At 46.6% G+C, this 22,899-nt stretch overlaps 1 protein-coding gene across 1 annotated transcript in view; it reads left to right on the top strand.

Annotated features, from left to right (window-relative positions):
• IQCA1 (IQ motif containing with AAA domain 1) overlaps positions 1-22,899 on the top strand; it is a 155,263-nt gene that overhangs the window by 64,931 nt on the left and 67,433 nt on the right. The window contains exons 7-9 of the mRNA XM_047846555.1: positions 626-710; positions 12,788-12,913; positions 22,458-22,533. Of these exons, the coding sequence (XP_047702511.1) occupies positions 626-710; positions 12,788-12,913; positions 22,458-22,533 (287 nt within the window). The remainder of the gene's footprint in view (positions 1-625; positions 711-12,787; positions 12,914-22,457; positions 22,534-22,899) is intronic.

The raw sequence follows: 22,899 nt of genomic DNA, 5'->3' as shown, positions 1-22,899 counted from the left end.
TCCTTCTGTTTAGTTTCAAAACCCTGTGTTTATTCTAAATTTTAAACAGGAAGAAATGATTTGTGCTTCTGTCTTCATTCCTAACTTAAGCACAGAGTGTCTCAATCATTTTAAAAATCTGTTTTCAAGAGAGGGGTGTCTGTCTCCGAGTAAAAATTACCTGGAGGAAACAAACCTCTAGGAACGTCTCCGAGGTCTCTCCACTCCTCGGAGGCAGCGTGTCCGGCCGCGACGGGCAGGGAGCTTCCACGCTGACAACCATCACTCATTTATTTTTTTTTAATTTTTTTTTAAACTTTGTTTTTGAGAGACAGAGAGAGGCAGAACGTGAGCAGGGAGGGACAGAGAGAGAGGAGGAGACACAGAACCCAAAGCAGGCTCCGGGCTCCGAGCTGTCTGTTAACGCAGAGCCCGACGTGGGGCTCGAACTCACGAACTGCCAGACCATGGCCTGATCTGAAGTCGGACGCTCAACCGACCGAGCCACCCCGGCTCCTCAACCGTCACTCATTTAAATGAGCGTAAGCAGAGCCAGCTAGTGGGAAATATTACAGAGGGGAGTTCTGTATTACGTTCTGAATTACAGAGTTCATTTCTACTTAATCTCCCTCTTTTGCTTCCTCAGGAACTTAACAGGCACGTTTCCTGACTACCCTCGTGTAGAAGAAGGAGGGTCAGCTATTATTTTCTCCAACAAGACCCCACAACAGGTACGAACACGCTTGAGAAATGAAACATAAATATACTGCAACCGCGTTTCTTTTGAAGCGTAAGCTGGATGGGTTCGTAGTGTTACTAGGTTTGGGTTATTTCCCGACACGTGTTCACAGGGAACTACTTTTGGGGTTTCGCCAATGACGTACTTTTAAATTTATTTCAAAATGAATTCCTTCTTTCTCCCATCTTGCCTTTCAAAGAGACGTGACAACGCGTGGGGCTCACTTTCTTGGTAAATTCTGAGCAGTTTGACTTCAAGGGCCCCTTTATGCTCTGGCCCCTGCTTGCCTCTCAGGGTCGTCTCCTGCCCCCACCTTCCTGCCACGGACTCCAGCGGCCACTCGCCCACCCTCCTCATGCCTCGTGTCACGGCATCTGTGGTGCCTTTGTGTGCGTCGTGCCCTCCTCTCATCCCAGGGTGGCCTTCTGCCCCTCTTCCCCCACTTAGTTTCTGCTCACCGTCCGGACTCAGCTCTTTGCATACTGACACTCTTCCAGAGAAACATCTCTATAGATGCTCCAGTGTCGTCTGATGCAATTGACTGCTAAAGCTATTTTTATTAATTTATTTATTTTTAAAGTTTATTTCATGCATGGGCAGGGGAGGGGCAGAGAGAGAATCCCAAGCAGGCTCCACGCTGTCAGCACAGAGCACGACGTGGGGCTCAAACTCACGAACTGCAAGATCATGACCTGAGCCAAAAACCAAGGGTCAGATGCTTAACCAGCTGAGCCACCCAGGCACCCTTAGAGCTATTTTTAGAGATGTCTCAATAAACTATAAATAGAAAAAACATTCTTTTTTTTTTTTTGTTTTTATATTCATTTATTTTTGAGAGACAGAGGGAGACAGAGCACAAGTGGGGGAGGGGTAAAGAGAGAGAGGGAGACACAGAATCCAAAGCGGGCTCCAGGCTCCGAGCTGTCAGCACAGAGCCCGACACGGGGCTCGAACCCACGGACTGCGAGGTCATGACCTGAGCCGAAGTTAGACGCTTAACTGACTGAGCCACCCAGGCGCCCCAATAGGAAAACCATTCTTAACCTCAGCGTATTTATCATGGAAACCAAGAGAAGATTTGCATCATACCCAACAGTAGAGTACCACAAGCATTGCCATTAAAAGTGAAACTCATACTGATACACTCAAGCTGGTATACTTGACTACATAAAGCTCAAATGGCAAACAAATATATAGCATAATTCAAATTAAAATCATACGATGAACTGGAGAAAATATTTGCGACATAGGTGACAGTAGCTATCTTTCATACGTAAAGAGTTCTTAGAAAATACTAAGAAAAATCTAAACAGCCCAGTAGAAAAGCAGGGGGGAAAATGTTACCTTAATTTAAAAAATTTTAAGGGGCGCCTGGGTGGCACAGTCGGTTAAGCGTCCGACTTCAGCCAGGTCACGATCTCGCGGTCCGTGAGTTCGAGCCCCGCGTCGGGCTCTGGGCTGATGGCTCAGAGCCTGGAGCCTGTTTCCGATTCTGTGTCTCCCTCTCTCTCTCTGCCCCTCCCCCGTTCATGCTCTGTCTCTCTCTGTCCCAAAAATAAATAAAACGTTAAAAAATTTTAAAACTCACTAGCATCGAGACTTAAATGTAAAATAATGTCACTATATCTCTTTTCACCTATAGGGTTGGTAAAAATTTTAAGTCACGGTCATCACTGGAGTTGGTGAGCACGTAGAGAAAAGCCACTCTCATCCGCTGTGGCTGGATACATAAATGCGTAAATTAGCATGACATTCTTGAGGGACGTGGGCCAAGTAAATATGAAATGTTTAATGAGTATACTCTTTGACCCATAAACGCTATTCAAGGAATTTACTCCAAGCACAAGATAAGACAAGTTTCCGTAGATCGGAGCCAACAAACTTTTTCCATAAAGGGCCAAATGGTCAATATTTGAGGCTATGGAACAACATTCTGTGCCACAGCTGCTCAACTCTGCCATCCTAGCATGGAAGTGAACACGGACAGTAGGTAACGAATGGGCATGGCTGTGTTCCAATAAAACTTTATTTACAAACTGGGCAGCAGGCCGGATTTGGCCCCTGCGGTGTGATTTGCTGCCCCCTGCCATACACATGGCTGAACCAGCTGTCCGTGTCTGCTCCATTTGTAGCACTGACAAAGAAAACAGACTAATGCTCCTTAGGAGGGACCCAATTAAGGAACACGAAGCACTACGCAGAGGTAAAAGCCATGCTACAGGTCAGGGTTTCTCACCCTCAGCACTAATGGCCTCCCACCCCACCCTGTGCTCCCCTGAGTGAGCCCTCGGGGTCAGAGGGAAGCGCTCTTCCCCCCCACCCCCCATCAGAAGCTGACCTCAGCTCCCCAGCCTTCGCTCCGCCCTCCTGCAGACTCCTGTCCTCCTCGGAACTCAGCGACCACATAACCCCCCCAGCCCATCAAACCCTGCCTTGAGTGGCTATCATTTCGACTTGGTGCCATTTCTCGTTTTTACACGGTTAGGTCTTGTCTCTGCAGCTACGTTGTCAGGCACACGCTGTGTCCTGAAAGCCCACGGCCAGGCCCCAAATGCATTTCGTGTTAGTTTAGAAAGGGAGTGATCTCAGGAGGAAGAAAGTTGGTGCCGTGTCTACATCGTGTACAAGAGACGTTCACAAGTAGGGCTGATGTCTACTAAAAACAAAAGAAACTGAGGATCTCCAGTTAATACATTAAAATAAAGCAAAGGAGGCCAGCCGCAAGGCAGCAGGACTTTCTTTTAATGTTTATTTATTTTTGAGAGAGAGCACGAGCATGAGCCCTGGAGGGGCAGAGAGTGCGCGTGAGAGAGAATCCCAAGCAGGCTCCGCGCTGTCAGCACAGAGCCCGACTCAGGGCTCGATCTCATGAACCACGAGATGGTGACCTGAGCTGAAACCCAAGAGTCAGATGCTTAACGGACTGAGCCACCCAGGTGCCCTGAGGCAGCGTGACTTTTAAAGATAGGTGAATGAAGACTGGGGACAGCGTAGTGATGATGAACCAGAGTCCCAGCACTCGCTACGCCCACAGCCTCCCCTCGCACCTCGGTTTTCTCCTCCGCAAATGGACATCCCAGCGGTGCCTCCTTCCCGGGGCTGATGTGATGGTTAGATGAGGTGACGTGCGTCGTGTGCCTCAGGCGGCGCACGTGGAAATCTTGCAGGAGGTCGTAACAGTCGTCGCTAACAGAAGGAGGAGGATGAAGAGACAGGCCAAGCACAAGCATGGTCGCATGTACCTAAAGAGTCAACTTTACGTTTGTAAAAAACAAACAGTGCAAACACTTGCTACGAAGTGAGCATAATCCCATTGCTACCAACTCCCCAGAAAGGCTGAGGACAAATAGAACCACAGACCAGTCTTCGTTACAAGTTTTAATGCAAAAATTCAAACCAAAATATCAGCACGCCAGAACCACTGACAGCCCAGAGCCTGGAACCCGCTTCAGATTCTGTGTGTGTTTCTCTCTCTTCCCCTCCCCTGTTGGTGCTGTTTCTCTCTCTCAAAGGTAAATAAATGTTAAAATAAATAAATATTAAAAAAACAAATTCAACAGCCATTTGTGATATTATGAAACAAACCAAAAAAATCAGAATATAGGGATACTTCTTTAACGTGACAAAGTATTTCTTGGCTCAAGATCTAATATTGCGCTTAATGAAATTCACAAGCGACAATCCCACCAATGTCATGAAAAATACAAGGGTGGCCATTGTCACCACTGTCCCCTAGGATCTATCAAGCACGGCGGGACACGAGAAAGAACGTAGAGATAGAGAAATTAGAACGGAAGAGGCAAAGCGGACACTTTTTGCAGGTTTGCTCTACACGTAGAAGACCAATGAGAATAAACTGAACAGCCCTTCACACAGTACGAGAAGGAAGACGGGGAGTTACAGAGAGCGAAAGCGTTGGTGTGTGCAAACAGCGGCTGGAAAGAAAGTAGAACAAAACGGTCCGTTTTCAACAGCAACAGCAACAAAACAATAAGGCACCCAGGAACAAACTTAATAATAAATGTGTGTTCTAGGCGAAGAAAAGTTCAAAACGCTGTGAGGGATGCAGAGGACAAGAGATAAAAGCACCCTGTGTTCTTAGGCAGGGATACGCAGCACCGTAAATACGTCAGCTCTCCCAAACTTCATCTGTATGTGTACTACGATCCAAACAAAAATACCAGTGGCATTATGGTGGAGGTGGGGTGGGCAGGCCTCACAGAATGTGACCAACCTGATTTTCCTGTTTTTTAATTTATATTTATTTTATTTATTTTTGAGAGAAACAGAGAGAGAGAACAGGCAGGGGAGGGGAAGAAAGAGAGGGAGACACAGAATCCAAAGCAGCCTCCAGGCTCTGAGCTGTCAGCACAGAGCCGGACGTGGGGCTTGAACCCACAAACTGTGAGATCATGACCTAAGCCAAAGTCAGACATTCAACCAACTGAGCCACCCAGATGCCCCGTGACCAACCTGATTTTAAACTTTAAATAGAAAGTCAATACCCAAGAATAACCAATAAAATTCCAAAAGCACAATGTGATGAGAAGAAACTAGCCCTACCCAGTATTGAACCGTGTCATTGAGAGCCCATTGCGGGGGCCTCGGTGGCTCAGTCAGTTAAGCGTCTAACTTCGGCTCAGGTCATGATCTCGCGGTTTGTGAGTTCGAGCCCCGCGTCGGGCTCTGGGCTGACAGCTCTGAGCCTGGAGCCTGCTTCAGATTCTGTGTCTCCCTCTCTCTCTACCCCTCCCCCACTTGTGCTCTGTCTCTCTCTGTCTCTCAAAAATAAGTAAATGTAAAAAAAAAATTTTTTTTTAATTTCTTTTACTAGGGGCGCCTGGGTGGCTCAGTCGGTTGAAAAGAAAATTTTTTAAAGAGCCCATTGAAAGAGGCAAATAACTAAAAAGACGCATCAATGAAAAAGAATAGGAAATCAAGAAATATACCCAAATTTACGCAAATTTAGTCCATAATAAAGATGGCATCTCACCTTTCTTGGGTAAGGGGGAGAAAAGACCACTTAATAAATAGTATTAGAATAAGCAGGTCATCATCTGAAAAAAAGAAGAAAATTAAATCCCTGTTTCTTTATAGCTTCTACCAGAATGCTTCCAGATGGATCAAAGATGTAAACGCCAAACAAAACAAAAACACAAAAGAACTAGAAGAAGCCAAGGAAGAAATGTCATAACCTCAGAGTGAGAAAGACATTTCTACCTCTGCTGCACAACCCAGGAGTCATAGAAGAAAAAAATGAAATTTTAAATGACACACACACAGTTTCTAACCCACGTGGCAAAACCAACCCCAAGTGAAGTCCAATGACCAATGACACAGTAGGATAATTACTTGTAATAAGCATCACACACAGGAGGTCATTGTTTTCATATATAAAGAGCTCCTGCAGGTCCGTAAAAAAAAGATCAATAACCTGATATTTTAAAAAGCCAAAGGATATGAACAGGCAGTTCTCAGAAAAGAAAATGTAAATGGGTTTGAAACATAATAAAAGATGTTCAGAATATGAAAAGATCATCAACCCCATGCCTATAACAGAAACGCAAATTAGAACTGAACTAACAGCCATTGCTCAATTGAACCTCATCAAAATTCAAAAATCTTACACCTCAAAAGATGCCATCAAAAAAATGCAAAGACAAAAACAGACTGGGGGAAGGTATGTCTTCAGACATATCTGGAAAGGGATTTAGATCCAGGATAAACAAAGAACTCTAACGTCTCAATAAGAAGCCTATTCAGTCAAAGAACGGGCAAAAGACTTGAAGACCGTGCACAATGGATCGTATAGGAATAGCTAATTAGCACAGGAAAAGATGCTTGACACCATTAGTCACTAGGGAGATAAAACTTAAAACTGCTATGAACCCACAGTTGTATGGTCAACATACAGTTGCTTCAACAAAGCAGGAAAGAATATCCAATGGAAAAAAGATAGTCTCTTCAACAAATGGTGCTGAGAAAACTGGACAGCAACGTGCAGAATAAAACTGGGCCACTTTCTTATGCCATACCCAAAAATAAATTCAAAATGGATGAAAGACCTAAATGTGAGACAGGAAAAAATCCTAGAAGAGAGCACAGGCAGCAACCTCTTTGACCTCGGCCATAGCAACTTCTTACTAGACATGTCGTCTAAGGTAAGGGAAACAAAAGCAAACGTGAACCATTGGGCCTTCATCCAGATAAAAAGCTTTTGAAAAGTGAAGGAAACAATCAACAAAACAAAAAGGCAGCCTACGGAATGGGAGAAAATATTTGCAACTGACATAGCTGATAAAGAGTTGGTGCCCAAAATCTATAAAGAACTTATCAAACTCAACACCCAAAAAACAAACAACCCAGCAAAGAAATGAGCAGAAGACACGAATAGACACTTTTCCAGAGAAGACATCCAGATGGCCGACAGACACATGAAAAGATCCTCGGCATCACTCATCATCAGGGAAGCACAAATCAAAATCATGATGAGATACCACCTCACACCTGTCCAAATGCCCAAAATTAACAACGTAAGAAACAACAAGTGTTGGCAAGGATACAGAGAAAGGGGGGCCCTCTTGCACTGCTGGTGGAAATGCAAACTGGTACAGCCACTCTGGATAGCAGTGTGGAGGTTTCTCAAAAAAACTAAAAATAGAACTACCTTATGATCCAGCAATTGCACTATTAGATATTTACCCAAAAGTTACAAAAATACAGATTTGAAGGGATACATGCACCCCAATGCTTTAGAGCAGCCCTATCAACAATAGGCAAACTATGGAGACTGCCCAAATGTCCATCAACTGATGAATGGATAAAGAAGATGTGGCATATAGATATATACAGTGGAATATTACTCAGCCAACAAAAAGAATGAAATCTTGCCATTTGCAATGACATGGATGGAGCTAGAATGTATTATGCTAAGTGAAATAAGTCAGTCAGAAGTCAGATAAAGACAAGTACCGTATGATTTCACTCATGTGGAATTTAAGAAGTAAAACAGATGAGGGACGCCTGGGAGGTTCAGTCGGTTAAGCGTCCGACTTCGGCTCAGGTCATGATCTCACGGTTCGTGAGTTCAAGCCTTGCATCGGGCTCTGTGCTGATGGCTCAGAGCCTGCAGCCTGCTTCGGATTCTGTGTCTCCCTCTCTCTCTGCCCCTCTCCTGCTCACACTCCGTGTGTCTCTCTCTCAAAAATAAATAAACATTAAAAAAAGAGAGAAAGAAAACAGCTGAACATATGGAAAGGGGGGGGGGAGAAAAGAGAGGGAAACAAACCACAGAAGACTCGATGATAGAGAACAAACTGAGGATTGATGGACAGAAGTGGGTGGGGGATGGGCTAAATCAGTGACGGGCATTAAGGAAGGCACTTGTAATGGCGAGCACTGGGTGTTGTATGTAAGAGATGAGTCACTGAATTCTACTCCTGAAACCAATATTGCACTGTGTGTTAACTAAACTTTAAATAAATAAATAATAAATAAATAAATGAATGAATGAATCCTGCAACGAGACCATTTCATACCCACTAGGATGGTGACAATCAAGAGGACACACAATAACAAATGTTGAGGGTGCAGAGAAAAGGGAACCCTCCTGTGGTGCTGGTAGGAACACAAAATGGTGGGGCCACTTTGAGAAAAGTTTGTCAGTTTCTTTAAAGTTAGATATAGGAGTGCCTGGGTGGCTCAGTCGGTTAAGTGTCCAACTCTTGATCCCAGCTCAGATCTTGATCTCCGTTCAAGCCCCTCATTGGGCTCCACATTGGGTATGAGGCCTACTTCACTAGTTTTTTTTTAAAGGTTTGTTTTTATTTATTATTTTTGAGAGAGAGACAGACAGAGCCTGAGCTGGGGAGGGGCAGAGAGAGGGAGACACAGAATCTGAAGGAGGCTCCAGGCTCCGAGCTGTCAGCACAGAGCCCGACACGGGGCTCGAACTCATGAACTGTGAGATCATGACCTGAGCCAAAGTCATACACTTAACTGACTGAGCCTCCCAGGCACCCCTGAAGCCTACTTTAAAAAAAAAAAGTTAAATATAAACATGCCAAATGACCCAGCAGCCCACTCTCGGGCCTCTATCCAAGAGAAATGAAAATATGTCCACAGAAAAAAGTTTATGTACGAACATTCATGAGACTATTATTCATAATAGCCAAAACTTTGGAACAACTTAAATATCTCATCACTGGATAGGGCAGATGTGGTGCGTCCATGCAAAGGAATATTATTTGGCGATAAAAAAGGAAAAATCACTTGAGATACACCGCAACATGGGTAGACCTCGAAAACATGATGCAAACGCAAAGGAACCAGACCTAAGAGACCACACATTATATGATTCCATTTACAGGAAACATCCAGATAAAGTGACTGTATGGAGGCAGGGAGGAGATTAGCATTTGCCTGTCAAGGAAATTTTCCTGTGAAGGAAAAGCAAAGGGACTGACCACAGACATGAGGGGCTCACACTGGGGTGATGGAAATGTTCTAAATCGGATTCATGGTGATGGTTGCACAACTTGGTGTATCCACTAAAAACAATTGAATTGTACCCTTGGAATGTGTGAATACATGCTATGTAAAACATGCCTCAAAAAATTACATTATGATATATATTATTGTGAAAGAAACCAGGTGGCGGGGCCAGATTTGGCCCTCAGGCCCCACAGTTTCCTGAAAACATGGCGGCTGCCTTAGCAAATCAATAAAGGGTCCTTCTGACTTTGGGAGGTTTTGCTAAAGTTGAAGAGCGTGAGCAAGATAAATTCAGCACTGCTATCGAGAAACAACTCCAGTGACATACCATTTTCTCAGCCGTTCGGGTAGCAAACATAAATACATGGGGTCACACCATGTCAGAGCATATAAGGAAAGAAGCACCCCCTTGCACTGCTGGCAGAGTAGAAGTTGGCAGCCCGAAGGGGGCAGTGGGACTGCATTACAAATGGACATGCCCTTGACCCAGCATACTAGGAACTCATCCTGCAGATAGGCCCACACACCTGCCAAATGATATTTGCATGCACTTACTCGTGCAGCGTTGCTAGTGAAAGCAAACAATGGGGAACAACAGCCAGATAATCGACACTACACCTATAAAAAAAAGAACAAGGAAGCCCTTTACGCACTGCAAAGGAAAGACGGCCAGGACATTATCAGGAGAAAAGCTCACAAGGACAGTGGGTACGATACACTGACGTTTGTATAGAATGACCAGTCTATGTTTATATTATGTGTTTGTGTGTATACCTGTGTACACATTTGTGTACTTTGGAAGATTTTGCTAGGGTTGAAACTCAAGAGGAGGGGCACCTGGGTGGCTTAGTTGGTTGAGCGCCCAACTCTTGATTCTGGCTCAGGTCATGATCCCAGGGTCAGGGGATCAAGCCTCACGTCGGGCTCTAGGCTGAGCAGGGGGCCTGCTTAAGATTCTCTCTCTCTCTCTCTCTCTCTCTCTCTCTCTCTCTCTCTCCTTCTCTCTCTCTCTCTTCTTTCTCTCTCTCTACCCTCTCCCCCCACTCTCAAGCACATACACTGTCTCTCTCACTCAAAAAAAAGATCTTAAAAAAAAAAAGAAAAAACCAAGAACAAAATAAATCCAACATTGGCTTAAAAAAAAGACAAACTCCAATCACACACCATTTCACACCATTGGCAAACATAACACAGCCATGTGTGTGTGTGTGTGTGCACATATATTTGCATAGAGCTATATAAAATGTCTCCAGAAGTATCTCCAAGGAATTGAGGCTGGCTTTAGAAAGCTGACCGGCTCACAGCATGGGAATGGAACATTTCACTACATGCTCTTCTGTCGTTCTTGAATTGTGGGCCATGTGAATGTATTTATTCATCAAATTAATAAACTAAGGATATGGAGGAAATAAATAATACAATGGAAAAGGCTTTCAAAAATACACTGAATTGTATGTTCCACAAATAAGGATGTCACCATTTTGTATAGCCGCTCACATTTTATACATCGGGCTATTTTTTGAAAATTATCTTTACGTTTCTGAAAGCTTCCAGACTTCCAAGGACCAAAAAAATATTCATGCTCCATAAGTGCTCCAAACGTAAAAGTCCTGAGCGGCCATGATTTGGGTCTCTGAGTTGAGGCGAGCCTGATCCCCAAGGAAAACATTACTACTTGGACAAGAGACTTTTAATTCCATCCAAAGACACCCTTTTTATTACCATATAATGTGTGCAACACATACGTCACCTCTCACCCTCCCCAGCACCCTTTCTGTGAGCCTCATCCCACGAGAGCTTCACTAGAGCCTAGGGGACGGGCAGACCTCTGGATAGAGGGAAGTAGGGCACATGACTAATGACTATGGTGGTGGTGTTGTTTTTAAGTCCAGATGGGACCGGAATATCCTGCTTGGTTCACAATAAAGCTGTATCGTTTATATTTTTAAAGGTTTGAACTAAGCTCCTAAAAGCCACGTAGGTATAAATAACAAAAATATAATACTAGAAAATAAACGTCAGCAGTGTCGTAAATCACTAACAAGGCGTAACAAGCAGCCCTGGTCCCAGGAGGATGATTTAGTACAACATAGTAGAGGTGAAATGCTACTAGCCTTTTGGTTTAATTGCATACCCTGCCGTCCAGAAGAAACCACTGTCCTCAATTTGGCATTGGGCGTTCCCTCATATGTCTTTTTTACTTGGACGACATATGTTTGGATCCTGAAACTGGAGAGTATTTTTTTTTTTTTTATTGAACTATATACGTTTTGTATGATAGGATAAATCGACCTACGCTGGGCACACCTTGCCTCGTTCCTTTCTGTGTTGTGAAATTCATCCCGGTTAGTGCCTCTTTGGATCCCAGCTCTGCACCCCCCAGCTGTGTGTCCTTGGCCACATGCATGAACTCTTTGTGCCCTGTTCTCTTACCGACAAAACAGGTTGGTGACAGCTCCCATCCCTGGGCTGCATTTAGCAGTAAATGAGTTCGTCTTTGTGCCGCTCTTAGGACCATGTCTGGTTTATCATATATGCAATGGACGCGAGTACTGACTTCACTTCAGAAAATGAAACTCGGAAACTAGGTCCTAGGGAGGTCATGCCACTTGTCTCGGTCACGTGACCAGTGATGGGCAGAGCCCCAGGGTCTAACAGGAAATGGGTCCTATCACCGGCACCCTCACATCTCCCAGAATTCATGGCTCTCGGCCACAGCAAATGGGAGCTCAGCAAACATCTCTTGCACAGAAGGGATTGTGTGATTTTTCACAAACCTTTACTAATTCTCTGATGAAGCTAATCTGATGTGAACCAGGTACTTCTTAAAAGATATTGAAAATTTGGGAAGAATAAATGGAGTTTTGTCACTGTAGGAAATAGAAATGAAGCCACAAGTGAAAGAAACCAATCATGAGGGGTGCCTGGGTGGCTAAGTGTCCAACGTCAGTTCAGGTCATGATCTCGTGTTTCATGAGCTCGAGCCCCCGGTCGGGCTGTATGCTGACAGCTCAGAGCCTGGAGCCTGTCTCACGGTGCGTGGGATCAAGCCCTTCATCGGGCTCTGTGCTGATAGTGTAGAGCCTGCTTGGGATTCTCTCTCTCTCTGTCTCTCTGCCCCTCCCCTGCTCGTGCGCTCTCTCTCTCTCTCTCTCAAAATATTTTTTTTCAAAATTTTTCATAAAAAATTAAAGAAAAAAAAGAAAAGAAAAGTTATTGGAAGGGCGCCTGTCCCACGGAGTCCAGGCAGGAAACCAAGGTAGCCTCAGCTCCACTGGGGAAAGTGTGAGCAGGTCTGGCACTAGGAAGCCGTGAGCTCCCCTGCATTGGGACTGGGTTCAGAAATGTCCAGCCTCCCTTTCAATCGCCCCCAAGATCCCACGGCTGCCTGATAAATCCAGCCAGAGGCAGCCAGCAGCCAGCGATGTCCCCACGAGGGTCTGCCTTGAGCCCCAGAGCAAGGCAGGGAGGGAGGGGGCACTGATCAGCACACATACTTCCTCCAGACGGGAAAACCAGTCCTCATCCCGATGGGGCTCCATTAAAGCATGATGCTCATTTTGTGTTCCTTACCAGGTTACTGAAGATATTCTTGCAAGCCAAGAAGAGGAGGAGAAAAACAAAAAGAATAAAAAGAAGGCAAAGAAACCCAAGAAACCTAAGGAAGATAAGGAAAAGAAAAGCACAAGGGAAAAAAGCAAGGTAAGGAATTTGGAATTTTAGAAATTTTCTTTTAAGTGACTTTTTTTGCTTTGAATCCACGGCTTGGTCCCCTTCGGAGATGGCAGACATTCGTTTCCTAGGCAACCGTTCTTTCCTACCAACTGTTTTTCAGTATTTTTTTTTATGCTGCTCCATCACCCGTCACCATCCTCTCTGTGACTTGTAGTAAATAAATATTAGGATAAAGAGTGGTTTCAGGGACTCGGACCCTGTACGTGTTTATTCATGTGTGGGATACCTTTGAAATGTTTATTCCTCAAAATCAGGGATCCCTCTGGTCTTTCTTCAAAGGTAGACATCAGGAAAAATGCTGGCGAAGCAGATGACCACTGCAAAGTCAAAATAATCTTAACTGCTTTAACCGAAGTGTGTTCGTTCAAATTTATCCCTTCACGTTGACATGGTGGCTACATTTTAGTGGGAGTTTTTCCTTCTTACTATCCAAAGGAAATCAGAGTTCAAACAGTGTCACTTTGGGCCAGGCCTCCCATTGTGCAAGGGGGAAGGTGGTGGCCGTGGCTGGATTCACCAGGTGCTGCTGTCTTGGGGGGGGGGGGGGGGGTAACTGGCAGCGTCTTCACCTTCAAGCACATGGAGAGGTGGGTGCCCAGGGCAGTGTTCTCCCAGCAGAAACTCCTTCTGAGGGGGTGGAGCTCAGGCTGGAAGCTGGCATCATCCTGAAGCGTGATTGTGTTTAAAGAAGCATTTCTTCATAGGAATGTTCCTTCTTCACAGCTGACCAAAACCCTGATCTCAGTCGACTCAAGAGAACGGATCCTTAAGGGTGATGGTCCGTCTGTGACTCTGTCCAGGGGCAGAGACCCAGCTGTCGCTCAGGTAGCAGCGGCCACACTCCTCCTGTTCCAAAAGGTGGATTCAGGAGAGACACGGGGCAGGCTGCATAGTCCAGGACAAGTGATGGGACCAAGGAGTCAGAAACTGTGAGCAGGGGAGAAAGGAGACTGTTGGTGGATGTACAATGACAATACCCAGACTCCACGTAAATGCAAGTCCTGGGGGGTGGTGATGAAGGCCAACCTCTTGTTAAAAATCCCTTGCACGGGGCGCCTGGGTGGCTCAGTCTGTTAAGCGTCTGACTCTCGATTTCAGCTCAGGTCATGATCTTATGGTGTGTGGGTTCGAGCCCCACATCGGGCTTTGCGCGGAGGGCACGGAGACTGCTTGGGATTCCCTCTCCCTTTCTCTCTGCCCCTCCCCCACTCAAATAAATAAATAAACGTAAAAAAAAAAAAATCTCTCTTGCACGATTGCAGCCACCCAGTGGAGACAATTGCCCCTTCTGCCAGGTTCTTCTCCCCTTCTCCGGCACCGTGGCTGACAGAACCTGCCCCCATCCGTCTTTGTCCCTCTCCTTCACCACGTTGCATTGTGTGCTCTTCTTTTGAAGAGAAGAGAGACCTCTTACAGCTCGCTCTGGGCACAACCCGCTCCACCACAACCCCAGCTCAGTCCTCAGCTACCCAGCATGTTGTGCTGACCCCTCATCTAATTCCGCCCCAGGAATTGCTGCTCCAAGGCCACGCCACCCAGGGACAGCCAACCCCCCTCCGTGGGGCCATTCTGAAGGGTTGTCCCAGCTCCCAGGCTCCCTGTGGGTCAGCTGACCGCTCACGTCCAGGGGTAGCACAGCTCCCCTCCCGGTGGGTGGTGTTCCCAGTAGATCACCCCCTCGGCCTCCATCTGAGTGTTTCCAGGGAACCCAACCCACGAGGCCACCTGTTGTCCCTTACTCCTCTGCTTGGGTCCCAAAGCTTCTAATGTGTTGCAGAATAAAAATTAAAAAAATAAATAAAATGAGAAGAAGAGAGCTTACTTGATACAGTTAATTTTTAAAGCCCCCCCCCCCACACGCTGCAAGATACTTTGCAAGCGGTGCCTGAGAATAAGGACAATTGGAAGGATTTCAATTTTATTCTAAGCATTCTCTTGCTCTAAATATGCATTAGGGAGTTTGACACTTGCAAATTAAAAATTCACTGTTAATGAAGCGTGTTCCATAAAAAAAAAATCTGAAATTATCAGCTATACAATCTGGTCTTTGTTGAGCGAAGGTATTTTATTAACTGGCAATTAAAGAGTCACTTCATGATGAACAGTTTGGGCCAGGAAGCAAACTCTGAATCCATCAGCATTTACGAAGTGGCTGGAAATGAAGGGAAAAATCCTTCAGAGCTACTTAGAACTGAATCTGTTCATGAAAAGTACAGGTCTATCCGGTGACCTTTTGTATTGACTTTTAAGAGTCTTAATTTAGAATCAACCCCAAAGCATCTAAAAGCATTCCTGTGTGTGAGAACTGGCATGTTGACCTGTAGAAACAGACATCTCGCATTCATCCTGGTCCAAGAGTAAGGCAGGGGAGAGGGGAAACTGGTTTGACTTCGCTTGCTGACTCACTCCTAACTCTTTCATGGTGGCACAGCTATGGGATTATCCCTCAGGTATTTTTGTAAACCTGGTCGTTTCTCTATTGCCAATACATATATATGGTCAGAAAACTTGAGAAAGACCTCATATTAAGAAGAGAAAAACCTGAGGATTATCTGGATATTTCCACTCACCTCTACAAATGGAAAATAGACTCTTGTCAACATATCACACAAGTACGACCTTCGTCAGTCCATAGAAAGGCTACAAATGAGCATATGTGGCCACAGAGGAGCTGTTGACAAAGGTCTGGAGGTGAGTGAATCAGAAGGCTGCATGGGGGTCAGGGGCTCCAGGCAGGATTCCAGGCCATCGTTGAGCCAAGGAACCAGAGGACAACTTCAGAGCAAGGAAGACAGAGGCCAGGGAGGGTGTGGGGTGTGGGGCTGGGGAAGCCTGGAGCATGGCCTGCAGGTGCTTGGCGGAACCTTCTGGAGAAGATGAGAGTCACCCCTGGGGTAGTGACCTGAGCAGACCTAAGCTGTGCAAGCTGTGGTCTAAGATCTGTGGTTCACGACCGTGGTTGGGATGGCCTGTGGGTGGGGAAGTGATCGAGGCAGGGAGGCTGTTAGGTCCAGGCAGGGAGTCCCAAGAGACAGGAAGCAGGGTCCGTGCAAGCCCAGGTTCCACCCAAAGGCAAGTGTGGGCCAGGGGCCAGAGCTCCTCTGAAGTTTGAGTCCATCTCCATTGGAGAACGCATTTAAAGTCAGACATCATCCACAAGGCTGTGAGTGAAGTGAGTTCTGTTTGTCTTGTTGATTTTTTGCAAAAATGATGAGGAAGGAAAGGCACATCCAGCTGGTGGTACAAAGATCTGGGCTCATAGTGAGCAGAACGGTGACACCCTGGCCTGGCTCACAAATACCCATGGTCATCCTTTCATGACTGCCTCCCCTCCCTCCTCAGCCCCTTCCTGGGGTCCCCTCCATCTGCATAAGAGTGTCTCAGAGTGCCCTGCCCAAAACACCTCTCCTGCAACCCTAGTGCAGCGGGGCAGAGCTCCCCTTAGACACTCTGTCATTCAGGACTCTGAGGATTAGTGAGTGTCCCTGTGGTATCTTGAGATGTTTGAACCTGGAGATGACCGGAAGGATGTTTAAGGGGTTTGGGTGTCCCTGCTTGGATTTCCAATTTTCTGGAGGGCTGATGGCATGAGAAGAGAGAGTGCCGTCAGGGTGGACCTCCATAAATCGTGCACAGCATTTTAGAACAGTTGTGGCGGGTGGTCCTACATTCACTTGACCATTTCATCAAGAAACGTCGCAGACAAGTTAACACTTAAAGCATGAAAGTTTTCCATTTCTTATCTGGATCCGTCTGGAGACCCTCTCTGCTGAGATGCCGAAGGACAGAAGCAAGGAGATTGATTCATGGCTCGTTCACCTTCACCAGCGCGAGTAAAGGGAAAACATAAAAGCACCATAGACACCTTCAAAAATGAGCTTCCAAAAATTAGTTGTTTCATCCCCTAGAGAAGAAAACGAACTTCTATCCTGTACCTTTTCTTATACAAAAATTAACTCAACCCGGATCATGTATTTACATGTAAAACTAAAACCTTTAGGTAAAAAGAGGGAAAACAGATCTTCAGGATCTAGCGCTGGGCAAACAGTTTTTACATTTGACGCCAAAAATATCCACAAAGGGAAAGATTGATAAATTGGACTTTATCAAAATAAAATTTTTTTAAAAAAATATAGGGGCACCTGGGTGGCTGAGTTGGTTAAGCGTCTGACTCTTGATTTCAGCTCGGGTCATGATCTCCCAGTTCATGGCGTCAGGTTCTGCACTGACAGCACAGAGCCTGCTTGGGATTCTCTCTCCTCTTCTCTCTCTGCCCCTCTCCCACTTGCGCTCCCTCTCTCTCAAAATAAATAAACAAACATTAAAAAAAATAGCAATAAAAAAATAAAAAAAAAACTTTTGCTCTGGGAAGAGGATGAAGAAACAAAGAGAAAATGGTTGCAGGCTATAGATCTGACAAAGGACTAGCATCTAGAATACATAAAGAATTCTCAAAATTTCAACAGTAAAAAAAAAAATTAGTCTTCCTTTCTATCTTTGGTTTGAAAATCATCTCTAAAAGCGTTAAGGATCGCAGACGAGGACATCCCCTGTTAAGAATATGTAATAGAGGACAATGCTAGTCTGGTCGGGAGAACGTTCTCTACAAGCCAACAGCAAGCTTTGCAAATGTGCTTTCAACGTCAGGATCACGCCATTCGCTTGACAGTCGTCTGTGTGGACTTCACGTTGGCTTTAGAAACAAAAACCCAGAGAAGGACCACCATGTGATCCACCCTTACAACCCTTTTCTCTTTGTTATCTTTCAAGCCATATGTTAAGCCATTTGGAACTATCTTAAATGGATTTTACCTGCCCAGACCACATGGTCATGTGATACTAAAGAGTCCTCTCTGCATTCACGTAACTTCGTGCTAAATCCTGGGAAGAGCCTGGTACCCACATGCAGCACCATTAGCTTGAGAAGCTTCTGCTTGTCTGCAGGGCCACCCAGCCTTTCCGTGACCACAGCGCCTCTTCTCCAACCGCTTGGCCCCAGGAGGTGCTCCATAGTGAACCATGGAGCCAGCCACCCTCTTCTATTATGTTAGGGTATTTCAAACTAAATTTTGTCCTCCTTCACAAGGATGGAAAAGTGAGTGAATTTCCAGAGGCTGGTATCAGGAATAAAGGTGTCATCGTGGAAATGTCTGTATTGAGCATCCTCTGTGTCCACTGAAGGACAGCGAGAGAGGAAGATAAGAAGCCTCGAGCTGTAGGGACAGGAGCTCTAACCCAGGAAACGGAGACCCCAAGGATAGACTCCCTACAATTGTACATAAACTTTTACATGAAAGCGTATCACTCTAAGAAGAAGGTGTGTGAGTTTTTTTCATGTTTCCTCCTATCTAAAAAGCTCAAAAATCACCACTTCCAGAAAGGACATCGTTGGTTATGCAGAAGGGCCAAGGAAAGCGCTGCTGGTTCAGAAAAGAGCGGGGGTCCACCAGCCCTGGAGACAACGGAGGAGGCCTCCCCAAGAACATGGCCTGTCAGCAGCCTTTCAGGAGCTCACGCTCGTAGCCCAGGTCTGCCTGGGTCTCCCCATCCCTGGGGTGGGGGAACCACAACAGCCTCGTGGCCGCCACTGCCTCCTCCCGTCCTGCCGTTCTGCCACCTGTCACCCAGCCCAGCAGCCAGCGACCTGATGAAACCAGGACTCCGATCAGCACCCAAACAGCGCTTGGGGCTCAAGAGCTGGGCGGTAGTTCTTTCCAAAGGAATGCTGGATGTTCACCTGAAGGTGCTGGGAGGAGGTAGTGGGATACAAAGATGCACCAGATGCTAGAGACATCAAGAAGGGTGACTGGCCTGGGCTGGGTGTTGGAGGACGAGAGGGAGGTCAGGAGTCGAGGTGGACGCCAATTGTCTTCGCTGAGATGCCACAGAGGATGAGGGACAGAAAGACAGGAGCTGGCTTCAGAATGACACAGATTGGAGGGTGGGACACCCACGCGGATGCATCACATGGTTAGTGGAAATTCCAGACAAACTCTGGCAAGATTCAAGAGGCCCCCCTGCACAGAAAGCCCCCATCGAGGACAGGAGAATGGACGGGCTGTGGGAAGACCAGTGTGGGGTTAAGCTGGAGAATCTGGATGGCGTCCACAGAGGAGGGCAGGAGGAAGAGGGGAAACCAGTGAGAGAAGGCAGCAGCCTGGGAGGAGGGAGACATTCGGCACCCTGGAGACAGTGAGGCTGCCATTTCCTTTTCCAACCGTGTGAGTTTCTGGAAGGACGAAAGGAAGGTTCTCCTTCTGTCCCCTCCGCCCGGCTACCGTGAGAAGTGAGAACTAATAATATGATGGAGACAAGTCAGGAGGTTCTTTGAAGGGTGGGAACCACTGTGTGGAATGTTCCAGAAAAGCCAAGGAGGATGCTTGAGGAAAAGGTGCATTGATGGACACATCACTGGGACGCAGAGCTCCTTCGGCTATAGAGGAGTGCGGGCCAGCAGGTGCAGAAAGCAGATCACCAGCAGCAGACAGACTCGGGCTGAGACCCGAGGGCAGCTCATATACATACTTCTTAAGGAAATTGCCAAATGATCAATAAAGTCGAGAAAGGATTTTACGAAGGGATAGAGCTAAGTGTTCAGGGACGGGGGGAATGCACCCATGGTGTGGGCTGGGGGAGGTCCCGGGGCAGCAGGCAGGGAGGAGATGTTGCCCAATAGAGTAAGGCCAGGGTTCTCTGCAGCAAAGAATGCTGGGGGAGAAGCCAGGAGAAGCAGAGGGTTTCAGGGGTGAGGAGGGTGTGAAGGGGAGGAAAACCATTTCACCCAAATGGCCTCCATCAAGAAGGCTTAAAACCCATGTGACTCTGCTCAGCCAGCAGAACAGACAGCCACACAGGGACCGGTGCAGGGTTCGATGGTTACCGCTACCCTCTGAACCAGAAGACAGGACCAGACTGATGCTTGATTGACTGATTGATTGATTGACTGATTGATTGAATCAACCAGAATAATTCAGGTTGAGCGTTTTCACTGGACCCTGATTTCCCATAATGCGAGTTTCCAGAAAGATAACGGAGATTCCTTCCATTCAGCGTCAGAAATAAAGACCGGAGAATCCCTGGATAGTCCTTTGCTGGCCCTAGGACTTGGTTTTCCCAGACCCATCCCCCTGAATGCTCATCTAATTAGCCCCATCAAGCAATATATAACAATTATCACTCAAGCAACACAAGTTCAGGGTAGAGGAGGAGAAATCAGGTTATTGATTTAAAAAAAAAAAAGAGAGAGAAACAAGCAAAGGTCGCGTGGAACCCGTCACCCGTCATCATTAACATAGTGGTGTATATCCCTCCAGACACTTCTTTAGGCATCGATGTATACTAATTGTTCCTTACGCTGCATGTTTCTAGTGACCATTAATTGTGGCATCCTGAAATGGGATGCTGAAGTCAGGATAAAGGTTAGGGACAAAGAGGAGTATTTAAGTGAACCCTCTGGAGGCTGAGAAACCTGGGCTTTTCCCTGAGTTAAGTCTTCCTAAAGGGCAAGGAGCTGAGCCGGGTGCACAGAGGTAAGAAGGGCTTCCCGGCAAAGAGGGCCCCCACTGGGAAAGCATTGCTTGTAGGTGTGGAGCCCGGACGGTGGTCAGGGGCCTCGGGGGAGGACATCAGCTGGCGGTTTGGAGGGTCGTTGTGAGAAACGTGGCATATTTCTTACCACCGTCATAATGGCCAGGACAATTTTTCTGACAAAAATTAAGCCTAGGTGCCACAGAGAAAATCAGGACCGATGTACTTAGAACACAGCTACCCATTTTTTGACTTCACATTGTGGGTTATCTCAGATGGGCTGAATACCTTCTATGTAAGAAGGAACAGCAGTCTGAAGCCTGAAAAGGCAGGAGTCATTTTGATTCTGAATCTCCATGGAATTGAGAGAACAGTGTGAGCAGAAAAGTAAAATGGCATCCTCAATTACCTTCAAGCTTGAAAATAGTTATGAGATGCTTAATTATTTTGCAAAGAGCTCTCATATTATTTTGGTGCCTTTTTATTTTAAAACACGGTTAGTAGCAATGAGAGCTCTTGGGCTGATTTTCAGTTGTGGGTCTAGAATCCGTTGAGTGGGAAATAACCAGTCTCTTCCAAATCACAGTAACCCTACCCCCACCCCTACCCTGAGGACACAGACCCTAAAAAAATAATCAGATTATCTGATAGCCACTGAGTGACCGATCTGACATTTGAACCTTTTTGTTAAGAGGTATACGCTGAATGCATACCCCCATTTTTTTAGAGGTGGGGGGAGAGAGGGCATGCATGAGCAGGGTAGAGGGGCAGAGGGAGCGGGAGAGAGAATCCCAAGCAGGCTCCACACTCAGCATGGAGCCCAACACAAGGCTCCATCCAATGTCCCTGGGATCACGGAACCCAACACAAGGCTCCATCCAATGACCCTGGGATCACGGAACCCAACACAAGGCTCCATCCAATGACCCTGGGATCACGGAACCCAACACAAGGCTCCATCCAGTGACCCTGGGATCATGGAACCCAACACAAGGCTCCATCCAATGACCCTGGGATCATGGAACCCAACACAAGGCTCCATCCAATGACCCTGGGATCATGGAACCCAACACAAGACTCCATCCAATGACCCTGGGATCATGGAACCCAACACAAGGCTCCATCCAATGACCCTGGGATCATGACCTGAGCCGAAATCAAGAGTCGAGCACTCGACTGACTGAGCCACCCAGGTGCCCCCATGCCCCCATTCAAGAAACGTAACAGATATGGCCCTGTTTGAACTCTGCCACTAATACCTGTTAATGTGCAGGGTCTCAGGTTCTCCTGGGCTGGGATTCTTGGACGCTCACTGAGCATGCTTTCGGACCCCCGCCCCATTATGTCACACCACGATCTCTCTTCCCAGTGTCTGCTGGGGCCGAGAAGCAGGTGCCAGGAAGTATAAGTAAATCCTACATAGTGAGGAGAGAGTCTTTTTCACCTGGAAGAATCCAGCACAGCTTCACAGAAGAGGACACATTTGCCTCAGACCTAAGAGGAATTTTCCACAAACGAAGATGGGAAAATGGAATTCTGATGGGAAAGAAGATGGGCACTTCCCCTCCACATTCCCGGCAGCTAGATGTCCCGACAAGCCCGTGAGGGGAGGCAGTAGGACTCAGGCTGGGGATCAGCTCTCAGAGCAAAGAAGGAACCAGAGCATAAGACAACAGGACCAAGCTCGGCATGGGGTGCCCCAGGAGGGGTGACTGAAACAGGGGAGCTTCAGCAGGCCTGCAGGCAGGGCTCAGTTTCTAGAATCATCCATACCCAGTTCGTGGACACGGCACTGCCTGCTCAGACGGGCCAGCTGGAACACTGCCCAGGTGGGTGGGCAAGGGGCTGGACCTTTGCTCGTAACCCAGGAAGGAGCCTGTGTGCCTTATCGTAGCCCAGTCACCAGGATGCGTGCACTTGTATTTCTAGTCTCAACAGATAAAGTGGGGCTGTAATTAACCAAAATACCATTCTTCTTTAACAGGAAGAAGATGAGGAGTGGAAAATGTCACCGAGTGTCTTTCTTCCTACGATGGAGGAAGGAAATAACGTATACAAAGGTTTGTTTAGGAGAATATACATGTCACCCTGTCCACCCAGCATGACCCCCAGCCCTAGCACCCTGCCTGGGTGGGGAAGAATGAGGTGCTCAGTCATGAGAGGCTGAAAACGTGGCTCATAGCCCAGATCTTCTGTCTGTCTCTACTGCAAAATTCCTTTGAGTCGCTTAAAAGGCATCGAATCAGTAAAAGAGCCAGATATGAATACCACGAGAACATAATCTCTAAACCTCCATGCTGGTTTTGAACCCGTGGGACTTCAGCTGAACGTCCTCTTGCTGGGAATGAAAGGGATTTGTCCTGGGCCGTTTCAATGAAGAAAATCAATACCGTATGTCCAGTAAAATGTTTTAATCCTGTTAGACC

Source organism: Prionailurus viverrinus, unplaced genomic scaffold, assembly GCF_022837055.1.
Source record: "Prionailurus viverrinus isolate Anna unplaced genomic scaffold, UM_Priviv_1.0 scaffold_39, whole genome shotgun sequence".
Lineage (NCBI taxonomy): Eukaryota > Metazoa > Chordata > Mammalia > Carnivora > Felidae > Prionailurus > Prionailurus viverrinus.
Note: the sequence above shows the minus strand (reverse complement) of the source record. Positions and strands in the feature narration are given on the sequence as shown.